Genomic DNA, 13,363 nt, shown 5'->3' on the forward strand with positions numbered 1-13,363 from the left:
AAAAGTCCAGTTTGGATTTTAAAAAAAGAAAATTAAAAGAACTTTAGTCATTATTTGGAAGTTGAAAAAAAATGGTTTGTTGTTACAGAGATGTTCAAACCACAAATCATAGCTGTAAATGGCAATCAAGTTGCTGTTACTCGCTTGATCTGCCAGGAAATAGTGGTGTTGGATCCAACATGAAGGAGAGCATGGTGGCAGAAACTGAAACATTTAATAAGCAAACATTTTAAAACTCTTTTAATGGTTTATAAATGTTTTTATGGTCTTGGGCCTTCTTATTTAAAGGATATTCTTTTAAAGTATGAGCCCCTCACGGACCCTGAGGTCCTCCGGTGCTGGCCTATAGTTCTTCCTAAGGTGAGGACCAAAACTTATGGTGAGGCTTCGTTCTGCCATTACGGTCCTCGTCTGTGGAACAGCCTGCCGGAGAACCTCAGGGCCGCAGAGACTTTAAGAAGAGGGTCAAGACCCACCTTTTTAATTTAGCTTTTATTTGATTTTAACTGCTAATTTATTCTATTAGTTTTAGTATAGGCTATTTTATGTATTTAATTTCATTTTATGCATCTTATTCTCAATTGTTTGTTTTTATATACATCTTATGTCTTTGATTTTGGTATCGTATCATGATTTTAGCCCCAGTGTTTCTTGTGGGGATCTTTTCCTCCAGGGCTTGCCAGCTTGGTCGGTGGTTTTTGCCTCAGTTGTCGCCCTTGCTGGGGCAGCTGGAGTTTAACTTTGCAGCTTCACGGCTGTGAAGTGGACCCCGTTGCTGTCCCAGTCTGGGTGGGCGCTGTGGCGATGCTCCCATGGCCAAGCTGGCTCCTGGTGTGAAGAGATTCCCAAATACTGTTTCCTCACAGCAGAGCCAAGCCTTACTTGTTTGTTTAGTTCTTTATTTATTGTTTATTTACTTTTACAGTTACATAGTCATTATTCATTGTACGTGGGGGTCATGGGTCATATGTTTTAACAGAGGGCAGTGGGAAGGGTGAAGGGTGGGTTGGGTTCTCACTGTAATATTGTGTTTTCTGTTTTTAATGTTAAAGCGCTTCGTGCTGCACAAATCCATGAGAAGTGCTATTTTATAAATAAAGTTTAATGAAATATGACAAAAACCCAGGGAGCAACAAACGAGAGACCAAGCAGAGCAGAACAGAGGACCTGACGCTTAAATAGACTGAGGGTATTTAATTGAAATGAAGACAGCTGTGAATCATGACAAACCTGAAACTAGTGTGACTGAGGGACAATTCAAAACAGATTAAGACCAAAAACTTTAACCTACTGACAAAAACCAAATCAAATTTCACAATCCCCTTTTATCTGGTAGTAGCTTTGATGGCTTGGTTTTATGTTTTTTTTTAAATAATTTTACTGTTTTACTATAGTTTTTATATATGATCATGTTTTATCTTGTTTATGTGCTTCTGACTTCCTTCCTCATTACGCACTTTACTGTTTTCTGTGAAAGGTGCAGTAAGAATCAACTACTTGTAACTAGCTAAATGGATTCAAGGAACTGGTTTATTCATTAATATAAACAATGCTGTCACAATGCCCATTTAGGGGCTGTTCTAGAAACTGGCAAGTTAGACTAAATGTATTTAACCCTTGTGCTATCCTAGGCACTTTAACATTGGGAGTTGGGTCATCTAGACCCACTAGACAGTACACTGAACCTTTTTTCTTCAATGATTTGTGATCTTCACTGGTGTCCATGGATTACATGAAATCTTTCCACCTTTATCCACCTTTGTCGTGGTAGGGAGAACACGTCAATGCAAGGGTGGGGTCATCTAAGATAGCACAACGATTAAGGAGCTGGATTCTATGTTACAAAACGCATAAACATACATAATTTAAATCCAATAAAATGTGCTTTTGAATGTTATTGCTTGTAACAGATAAAGCTACGACCAGGGATGAGTCTGTTCCGGTCTCTCACCCAAGAAAAGACTTGGATTTGTGATCAGTGAAGTCCATAAACTCATGCCACCATACAGGCTCAACTAAGTCCAAAAAAATGAATAATTTGACAATTTTGATCAATTATTGAACAATGAAATTTGAACAATAAATATCAACTAGGGCTAGGCAATAAAATGATAATTATATATATTGTGATATAACTTTTTTTATAAATCCGTCCTTGTTTTTTCAGAATGTTTGAATTTGAGTTTACAGTTAGATGACAATAAAAACGCGTTCATACCATTTATAAATTATTTTAATGCAACTTCGTTTTCTTAAAAAAATTCAGAAGGTATTTCTGTGTAAATATTGTTATAGTTTGGCTGTTAAAAACTACGTTTTGGCCAGTAGATTTTTTTTTTTTTAGCTACCAACTAAGTTGGCCGGTAGTAAAAACTTAAATGTCGGCCCCTGTGTGGAGGTATTACAGTTATTTAAATCTGAAAAAAACAAAAACAGTGTAATGTTTACTGCAAATTGTGCAGAAGGTATGTTCCTCCTAAAACTGGAAAGACCACCAACCTTTTTTATCATCTGAAGCAGAACCACAAAGCATGTTCAGTCTCAGACTTAAATAAACGACGACTCTCCAGCAAAAACAACAAAGGTAAGACCTGCACAGCACCAACAGTCTAAACTACTATAAGAAATTCGGAAAAATTTGCTTTTAGTCCCTACCTTATTCAAAGAATGTTGACAAAAATGTTTGTTCTGTAAAACTTGAAAAAATTAGAATTTACATGTAAACTGATTAAGCAGTTTAGCATTCTGTTTAACCATGTTCTCTTTTGAAACTTGAAAGCTTTTGTTTTAATCATGTCCCTTCAGTGCATCTGTTATGTTTGAAGTATGATAGGAAACAAAAGCTGCTGATTATGATTACATTATCACATTATTATTTTTACAGAGCGTTCAAATTTGACCAATATAGTTGTTTGTATTATTTCAATATATGACATAAAAAAACTACATAGTAATAAAAAAGATATGTATTGCCCATCCCTAATATCAATAAATTAAAATATATAATCAGTTAGTTAACTTCCTTCTGAATGTCTTAAAACCAAATTTGGCATGCAGCAATGCAGCAAATGCTTGACTATATTACAAATATTACATAGTATGTAAACAACTGATATATATATATATATATATATCAATGTCAATATCTGTCAGATTTAGCATGTAAACATACAGCTAATTATTCAAACAATTATGCAGTTTTTCTTTTGTTTTTTTGTTTCATGTTGCAAACAAAAAAAACGTATTTTGTTTTTATTATTGCTCTATTTTTTTTCTATGGATTTAGCAGGATTGGAACATCTTGAACACCTTTGTTGAACTGCATATCCTTCTGGTTTTAGCCTCCTCACAATAACTCCAAGGTCTACTCAAATTTCTTGGATGTGGAAATTTTTTACTTGAAAGTATTTTTTTTTAAGTTTTTAATGTGCATTTAAAAAAGCAAAAGATTATCATAGTCATTATTGACTTGAGAACGGAGATAAACATTGTAATATGCTGCACTCTGCTGTTCAAAAGTAACGATAAGTGGAGGCATGGTGCAGAAAACTTTACTACCACTGTTTTAGTTCATTCTTTTTTTTAAATCTTTTTTATTAGAAGTGATTAAATCCCAAAACCCTGTAAAAGCTCCTTTTTTTCAAATGTCCTCAAATGGCCAACTTTTGTTAAAATCTTTATTTTCCAACTTGTATACTTTTTTTAAACAAAACCAAAAAAAAAAAAAGAAACAGCTGTTGTTAACCTTCAGAAAATAGTATTTTGGTATCATTTGCCATGGCTCATTGAGTGAAACAAGTTGTACCAAAACAAAATCTTAGGGGTCAGAACAGATACAAGGCATGAATACTAGCCATTCAAAGAAGGTGAACAATTATTTTTAGCACATATTTCATTTTACTGACTAGTTCTCTTGGCAGCTGTGATAAATTAAGCCTTGGACTTAAAATGCGATACAAACACACATGTTTGTTATAACAATCTCTACATTTTTGTTTATATAAAATATAATACAAATATTACCAGGGGTGTGTGAAAATGGGGAAGAACAGCTTCCTGTTACTGCATCAATTTAGCCTTACTACTTAGAATTGGTGTAAAACACAGTACATTTGTTGAGGAATTCATTGTAAATTAGAACATTTAAAGATTTATTGGTTTATTGATTGAAGTTAGTGTCCATTTAGGTATATTAGTGCAGGTCCTTACGAGTCAGTGTTACTTTTGGTAGATTTCAGACCAATAATGATTCTGTTTCTGATTCTGTTAAATTAACCAAAAGATTTTGATATTTGTTTCATAAAGAGCTTAGTCATCCTATTGGCTGCCAGAACACGCATCAGGACTACGTCAGAACGTCTGCCCTGTTTCCATTCTGACAGATGATGTGTTTAGGGGTACACGGAATTTTTGGTTTCAAACAAATAGATTTTGAAATTCAATTTACCAGACGGCCAAGTATAAACAGACCAGTATAAACACCTCTTTGCTATTTTATTAAAAGATTTTAATCCAAATACCATGGATTATCTCGTGTTTCCTTGAGTTTAGCCATCTATAAAAACAAAGAACATATCTGCATGTCTTTATTTAAAATATTTTCAAAGTAAAAATGAATAAATACGTGGATAATATCTGTGACTGTGCACTTTATGAGTCATTCTACGGTTTCCGGCAGATAAACCTCCGCTCCGTCGTGGTTGAGAGTTACGACATTCGGAAGCAGCCCTGAAGTAGCCAATTATGTACCGGTGTGGCAGTGAACAGTATGTGCCGTGATCGCGGCAGGAGAAACTCTGCCTAACTACAGCCCTAAGTGACGATGACCTGCCCGGCCTGTCTGCCAGCTTAGATCCGCTGAACTGGACGAGTCGCGATGGACTTCGTTCTGAGCGGGGTGGCGGCGTGCGGAGCCTGCCTCTTCACCAACCCGCTGGAGGTCGTCAAAACTCGGATGCAACTGCAAGGAGAGCTGAAGAGTCGGGGCTCCTACAGTGTGCACTACCGCAATGTGTTCCACGCTTTTTACACCATCGGGAAAGTGGACGGGCTGCTCGGCCTCCAGAAGGGACTGGTCCCTGCGCTTTATTATCAGTTTTTTATGAATGGAGTCCGGCTCGGCTCCTACGCCATCATCGAGTCATCGGGTCACATCCACACCAACGGCAGGGTGAGCGGGGTGAAGACCACGCTGGCGGGGGCTGTGGCTGGAGTGGTGGGGGCTGTCATGGGCAGCCCTATATACCTGGTTAGTGGGTTTGATCAACACTTTCTCAAGTTGTGACGTCTGTCAGGTGAACAAACTGCCTCCAATCACAGGTGAAGACTCATCTGCAGAGTCAGTCCACCTCCTCCATCGCTGTTGGTCACCAGTATCAGCACCAGGTGACATTTCTGAGAGGCTTCAGTACTAACGGGAGACATCAGCTGATCCTCACTCATCCTTGGTCTTCTTTACAGGGGATGATGCACGCTCTGAGTGTCATCTATAGGCAGCATGGCATTGTGGGATTGTGGAGGGGCTCTAGTGCTGCTGTTCCCAGAGTCAGCATAGGCTCAGCAGCTCAGCTCTCCACCTTTTCCTCCTCCAAGGAGCTGGTCATGGATCTACAGGTTCGTCCCTTAACAGAATGGTTAACGGTTTATGTACTACATTAATTATGTATAAACAGGACTGTGTGGGGGGGTCTGACATCACTCTGTTTACATTAGGAGACTGATGTTGTAGTCATCTTGAGTCATCATCATCATCCAGGAAGATAATTTTTACTGAGTCAGTGTATGTGCACAGATTTAGAAAACAGTTCCTGTTAGCCTGACAAAGGTTAACAGTATTGTACTGCAATACTGGAATGGTAATTCTACACCTTTCACTGGCCCCTGCCTGAAAATATGCAGCTTACACAACTAGTGCCTCAGTGCATTTGATTCGGGAACAAACCTAACCCAAAAAAGTATTTACTCTCTTGCAAACGTGTGAACTTCAAAGGGTGGACAACTAAACCAGGGATGCCCACAAATGCTAGACATAACATGGCCTGGAATTTGACCTGCACAATGAATCGCAAATTTATCGTTATATCGCTATATCAAGCTGTGCAATAGGCACATCAGGGGAAAAATTGCAATAAATGGTCACCTTAAATGTGCAAAAATAAATCTTATGGCAGCTTGAAGTATTTAACAAATCAAATTAATGTATGCATTTGACCCATCCAATGGACGGCTTCACAAAGCTTCACATTCTAAAAATAGAAGTAATCCTCTGTTTCACTGTACATGATGATGCAGTTAAAATTAGAACCATGTGCACAGATGGCGGTCCCTGAATGATGATGTCACACCTGTCACGTGTCTTAGCTCCCCCTGCGTTACACTGATGAGGCTGGAGTCAAACGTAGGAGTTCCTTTCTTTCCCAGGTGTTTCCTGAAGACAGCTGGTTGGTGGCCCTGAGTGCCGGCATGATCAGCAGTGTGGTGGTGGTTCTGGCTATGACTCCTTTTGATGTGGTTAGCACACGGCTCTACAACCAGCCTGTAGATCACCTGGGCAAAGTAAGTTAGTAAAGTTGTGCTTGGGCTCTACTTTTTCATAGTTTCAGGACTCAAGGAGAAGAGTGCCAGCTTTACATTAGAAGTGACATAACCAATGCAGGAATGAAAACAAGCAAAAACTTCTAGTTCATGATTTTAATTAACAGGCCAGATATTATCAATAAAAACAAAAAATGTCACTTCTGTATAGATGCTATGCAGAAAGTTATGTGAATTGTTATGAAAAACAAAACTGTAAATAGAAATACACGCAACATCGAGTGTTGTAAAAAGGGGTGGGATCATACAAGATTTCTCTTCAACCCACTCCTTTTTAACCTCACTGCCTTGTTTTATCTGTCTATTTTAAACTCTTGAGTTTATTTTCATTTGTGTTTTGAAATACAGAAATTGAAACTGAAAATAAATTAATTTTGAAACTTCTTTGCTTTGAGACTAACAGTTGTAAACTACATACCCTGAAGCAGTTGTGTTCATGAATGCAATGAGGTAAAATAGGCCTACAGAGGAATTCATCTTTGCAAAAATTCTGTCACATGGAAACTTTGGTATATTGCAATGAGAACAAACATTTGTAGAGCTGTTCAGGTCATAAGATTTTTCTTTTTATTGTTGTTGTAAACTCTAAAACAAAAAGTGAATGATGTAAAAATATAATAGCATATCAATAAAGTTATTAAAGTCCCACTCCAATCATCTTTGATCTTTTGTAAAAGCATTCCCAGTGGGCTTTTAATTATGATTATAGTTTTTACCCAAAATAAAAAACAAAAAACGGTGCCATTCTACAGGACATAGTTTCTGCAGAGCATCAGGAGTTCGTTAGAAGTTCACCTCTGAGTTGTGGGCGGGACCATTGGCAACACCACCCCCTTCCCCTCCTCGTTACGGAGCAGGCAGCCCAGAATTAACGTAACAAATACCTTCTTTTTTAAACAGAATATTTTTCATCTGCTCCTGTTTCACAAAAAAATGAAAAAAGGATTACTAAGAAATGCAATTTTAAGCCTCATTTCTTTATAAATATCCTCCATCATCAGAAAAATGCTACAAGAGCATTGTCAAAGCGCCTTGCCCCAGATAAATGGGATTACTCAACATTTAAAAAAAAAAAATGTAAACGCATCCAGCCGACAGATCTTATCTTTAACCTCTGAGAAAAGCGGGAAAGAAAAATAAACGCGTCTTTGGATGAATTCAGAGTTTCACAAACCCATTCATAAAAATGTAGTCGATGAAGAAATTGATTGTTTTCTTATTACAACAACCTTCAACTCAAAACCTTACTAATTTATTTTACCTATGTAAAAGGTCATAGCTGAGCTATTGGTAATCTTGTGGTAGTTTTTTTTCAATAATTTTTTTTGGTTTGTTTTTCTTGTGTGTTATAGGGGCAGCTCTATAAAGGATTCACTGACTGCTTTTCAAAGACTCTGAAGAAAGAGGGCCTGGCAGGACTTTACAAAGGCCTCGGAGCCTCCTATTTCCGGCTTGGTCCACACACCATTCTGTCTCTATTCTTCTGGGATGAGCTACGCAAATTATATTGGAAGGTCAGATAACGTCAAGGATGAAAAGGTGGAAAAGCTCATTAAATTCTGAGTACTGAGATTAAATGAGTCCTCTAAAAAGAGAAAGAAATATCGAAAAAAATAAAAGAAAAACCAGAAGAGGAGGGTTGCTTTTTGTGAAAAAGGAACAAAGAACATTTTACACTCCATTAAGAAAATTTGAAAATAAAATATGGGAGAATTGAAGGGCAAAGCTGTATACAAATAAGCCCTTTTACAGATATCAAGGCTTTAGTTTAACGTTCCGAGTTTGTGATGTAGTTGTGACATTACATCAACCGTTGCATCATTTTATGATACTTAGCTCTTGAATTATGCCATTCCGAAACATTTAAAAAACCTGCACTTTGTACCTCCCAAAGCATTTATTGTTTGCACCAGCTTGCAAAAACAACAACTGCTGTTTCAGCTGTGCAGGCACAGCCGTCTGACAGGTTCATGTCAGACGTGACTTGATGCTTAGCCGGAGAAAAAAAGACACTCGCAGACGCTTTACCTTAGCAGTACGTTAACCAGTAACACAGCAACTGCACATATTCAAGAAGGGACTTTATTTGAACTATTTCAAATAAAGACATTAGGTAAAATAGGTCAAAAAATAAAAAAGTTACACAAAACACAAAAAACCTGCACAATTTTTTTAATTAGAGAAGATGGCTTTGAAGAAAAATAGAGCTCTAAGCAGTCTTTGCTTAACACGGTGAATGAACATATAAACTAATCATGTTGTTTATCCAGTCACTGTCAAACAAGATGTAATAGCATATTTAATTTAATAACTTGTTCTCTCTTTTTCCACTAATAAAGATGTTGGGTCATAAAAAGTAAAATTCATTACATTTGAATTAAATGCTATTTCTAAGCAGTGACTTTTGTATTGGACAATTATTAAAAATGATTAAAAATAAATAATAATGATAGTATTAAAAAAAAAAGTACTGTCATACAGTAGTTTTTTCTATGTGTTAATGATTAATGAGGGCAATTTCCCACGGCAAACCTGACCATCTCCCACAGCACACTGGTTGAAAAACACTGTTCTATGGTAAAGATGAAGGTCCCTCTGAAGTTCCCCAAACCGGTTGGGTTGAGGAATAAAAGTAAGCCCCCTTTCCAGCAAATTAAGCCGTGGTGCGGTAGGTGTGAAAAGGGTAGAGAGGTTAAGGATTATGGACTTGGAGTCCCAGCCTATAGGTCCCTCTCTGGGTGCATTAAAGGTATAGAGGTACCGGTTGGGCCTCTGTAAATTTAGGCCTATGTGGCGCAAAAAGTTCATGAAAGGAAAATAGACGGAAAACATTATGCACTCACTTATCTATTTTTCAGGAGAAAAATAGGAGATACAAAATGTAAAAGAATCTGGTAGCTAAAGAATAAAAAGCTTTATAAAGAGTTTGCTTTAAAAAATAACTCCCTCTGTTTGGTAACATAAACCGATTTTTTTTTTTTAAACTTCCAGCTAGATTTCTGTTTTTGTAGCAGTTCAGCACACTTAGGAATTTCATCGGGTGAATACAGACATTACCAAACCTGCTATAGGCTGTGTTTGCCTTAAACATGTCATGATTTCCTGACCTTAGGAGTTTGAATAATCCTTCAGAATAAACAAACTATATTTAAAAATAAACGTTTTAACTTTAGACCACTTTTATCATAACTAAACTCAGATCAAAGACATCATGCTATGTCTCATATTAGGTCATTTGCGCATTCGTATGGAAAAATGTAGACAGTAATGGTATAATGTAAATTTAAATGCTAGCGTTTGAAATGGGTTCATGTTGTTGGCAGTAATTTCAAATATCCTCTTAGTATTGACATAATAAAGATATTGCCTGCAGCAAAACAGTTGATATACTCCCTTTAGTTTTATCATACTTTCACTTCCACATTTAATGACTCAGATCTTCAGCACTGACTTAGAAGAGGGTTGTGATCCCCCTAAAGATCTAGTTAAACATTTTTTTTAAATGTGTTTTTAGATCTTGTTAAACTCTAACTAACTCACGCCTTAATAAACCATGTCAGGTAATTTATAACCCACATTTAAGATTTTTATCTCTAGATGAGCATCATTCTGTTACAAAATGATGACAAATTGTAATATTTTGTCAAGCAAAAAACATCTTCAATGTAAATAAAGTGGTGTGATGAACTTGTTTGTCACATCACTTATGACACACCTTAACAATTTACTTTTGGCGGGTTCTATTTAATGGTAAGGGTTAGGGGTTAACCCTAACCCTAACCCTAACCCTAACCCCAACCCATGGTTCAATTAAATTAATTTTTTTAGGTTTTGTGAACTGAACGGTTTTTGAACTTACTAGCACCAGTTATCACTTAAAAGTTACAGTCCATCTGATATATTCATCAAATTATTTAAAATATTTTACCCATTTATGATGATGCAGTCTATATTTTGGAGGACATTTTATTTTGAATTAATTTTTGAATAAGTTAAATGTTTAGGCCTAATACTTTGAGTCCTGCATCTTTGTGCAGTTAAGGAACTTGGGCGTTAACAAAGATTTTCAACATCATCGTCTTAGCCTTCAAATTTACTTTCAGAAATTAAAAAGTACTTTTTCTGGAAGAAACAATTCTGGATTAAACTTTCCAAAACCCAAATTCTGGTCTTTTTTTTTTTCTTTTTGTAAAACTATATTCCTTTAGAGTTGGTTTTCCGCCTCGCTGTCGAGCTGTTTCTGTACCTAGTAAGGCCAAATTACAACAAGAAGGATGTTGTTGTAGCTGTATTTTATGACACCATGACAGATTGTCTAACATACTGGTACTGAAACACCAGTATGAAACATAAAAGTGATGATGATTGAAACAAAAATATTCAGTTGAATTTTTTTTGTTTTTTTTTTGTTCTTCAAATTTGTCATGTGAAATGCGTAATACAGTTTTTATGCTTTCTTGTTGATTTTTTATTTGTCTTCAGCTAAAAGTGCCTAAACGATTTGAAAAGTTACTGTACGCACGCCAAACTTTACCTCAGAAAAGTTCAAATTCAAGCAGAACGTGTGAAATGTATTTGTATTGAAGGAAGATGGACAAGCGTCTTGTCGTGACACATAGGGTAATCATTAGACAGGGACTCTCGGCTACTGTTAAAAAAGAACTTTGGTTGAGGAATTGCTAAGCTGATTTGAATTTTTTTTCTTGTAAAATGAGAAAATAAACTGAATGTTACTTTGATGGGTTTCGGAGAATTTAGATGAAAGCTCAAAAGTCACGTGAAACAAGACTTGAGAACAAATAAAGTGAAGATTGTACTCAAAGAAGTGGGGTCTTTTTTGCCTCGTTTTTTTCCAACATGGCTGTAATTTTCAGTGACATGAACCCACACCAGGCTTGTTCAGTTATATATTGATAAATATTAAATAATTAATATTGCCAGTTGTGGATTCACTTCCTCAGAATTTACAAGAACTGAGGAAATCTTCTCCCACTGATGTTAGTTAATTGGTGAAATTCTACTGCAGCTGATGGAGAACAGAAAGTACTGATTTACTTCACAGAGCTGCACCATCACTGCTTGTGTGACTTCAAGGAGGCTCAAGTGTTTTTGATCATTCTCTTTGCCCACATGATTAACTTACATTTAAAGTGGTTTGCAAAGGTCACATTCATTATGTGTTAAGAAATAAATTGTGCGTCAGCTGATGAAAAACTGGGTTGTTTGAAGATGACGGGGGTCAAACAACAACATGCCACGTCAATGCTGAGTATTCAGGGGGAACATTAACTGCGCAGATCAACAGAGCTGACCAAATACATCCATGTTCATGAACAGGCCCTGTAGAGGTCTGAAGTGTAACTTTTTGTGTTTGGGGTTGAAGCTCAGCAGAGGAACTTTAATGAAAAGCTTTTACACCAAAAGCATACCTCCAGCAGTTACAATATGAATCTGTAGATTTACTACCTTTAGATCAGAATAATGGCAGTGTTCTTGGTAAAAAAAAAAAAAATCAAATATAGGTATAAATGAGTTATAACACATATGTTTTTCCAGCTAAAAACTGTCTGACAAAATGTTGTTCTTTAGTCAATTTGAAATGGGAAAAGCCTATAAACCCTAAATACTTAAAAGAAAAATCACAACCTAAACAAAGCTACACGTACACTCACAGGCCACTTTGTTAGGCACACCTGTCCAACTCAAATTTCTTAGCCAATCACATTGCAGCAGCTCAATGCCTTACATAGTTAAGATGACCTGCTTCAGTTCAAACTGAGCATCAGAATGGGGGAAAAAAGGCAAATGAAGTGACTCCAATCGTGTCATGGATGTTGGTGCCGGAGAAGCTGGTCTGAGGATTTGAGACTCTCAGCTACTGTTAAAAAGGAACTTTGGTTGAAAAATTGCTAAGCTAATGTGAATTCTGTTCCTTGTAAAAATGTCTGAGAAAAAAAACTGAATGTTGCTTGGATGGGTTTTGGGGAATTGAAATGAAAGCTCAAAAGTCATGTGAAACATGACTAGAGAACAAATAAAGGGAACATTGTATTGAAGGAAGTGTTTTCTTTTTTGCCTGGTTTTTTCCGTCATGACTGTAATTTTCATTGACATAAACCTACACCAGGCTTTTTCAGTTTTATATACAATACAATAATAATAATTAAAAAAATTAATAATAATGGATTAGATTTATCTGCGCTTTTCCAGATGCTTACAATGTGTCCATTATTCATTCACCCCTTGGTGATTGTAGAGGCGTGGCTGCCAGTTCATGCCTATGGTCCCTCTGACCATCACTGCGACATTCATACGCATTCACACACCAATGGAGCCACACTGGAGGCAGAGAGGGTGAAGTGTCTTGCCCAAGGACACAATGACAGTTGACAGGGCGGAGCGGGGATCGAATCGCCGACCCTTCGATCTATATATGTTACTGGTTGTGGATTCCCTTCCTCAGATTTACAAGAACTGAGGAAATCTTCTTACACTGATGTTAGTCAATTGGTGAAATTCCAAAGCAGCTGATGGAGAACTCTGACTGCACAACACGTCCAACCTTGAGGCATTTGGGCTACAGCAGCAGAATACCACTCCTGGTGCTACTCTTGTCAGCTAAGAAAAGGAAACTGAGGCTACAATTCACACAGACTCACCAAAACTGGACAATAGTAGGTTAGAAAAACATTGTCTGGTCTGATAAGTCTCCATTTCTGCTGACATTCAGTTCCTAGGGTGAGAATCTGGCATAAAAAATGTGAAAGCA

General features: G+C 36.8%; 1 protein-coding gene across 1 annotated transcript; it reads left to right on the forward strand.

The window, feature by feature from the left end:
• Positions 1–4,723: 4,723 nt before the first annotated feature.
• On the forward strand, positions 4,724–12,106 carry slc25a35 (solute carrier family 25 member 35). Its single transcript, XM_011483579.3, has 5 exons — positions 4,724–5,248; positions 5,320–5,385; positions 5,461–5,613; positions 6,421–6,555; positions 7,947–12,106. The coding sequence occupies exons 1-5, from the start codon at positions 4,877–4,879 to the stop codon at positions 8,115–8,117; spliced, it is 897 nt and encodes a 298-aa protein (XP_011481881.1). The 5' UTR covers positions 4,724–4,876; the 3' UTR covers positions 8,118–12,106.
• The last annotated feature ends 1,257 nt before the right edge of the window (positions 12,107–13,363 follow it).

The sequence above is a fragment of the Oryzias latipes genome, chromosome 14 (genome assembly GCF_002234675.1).
Source record: "Oryzias latipes chromosome 14, ASM223467v1".
In the NCBI taxonomy this organism is placed as follows: domain Eukaryota; kingdom Metazoa; phylum Chordata; class Actinopteri; order Beloniformes; family Adrianichthyidae; genus Oryzias; species Oryzias latipes.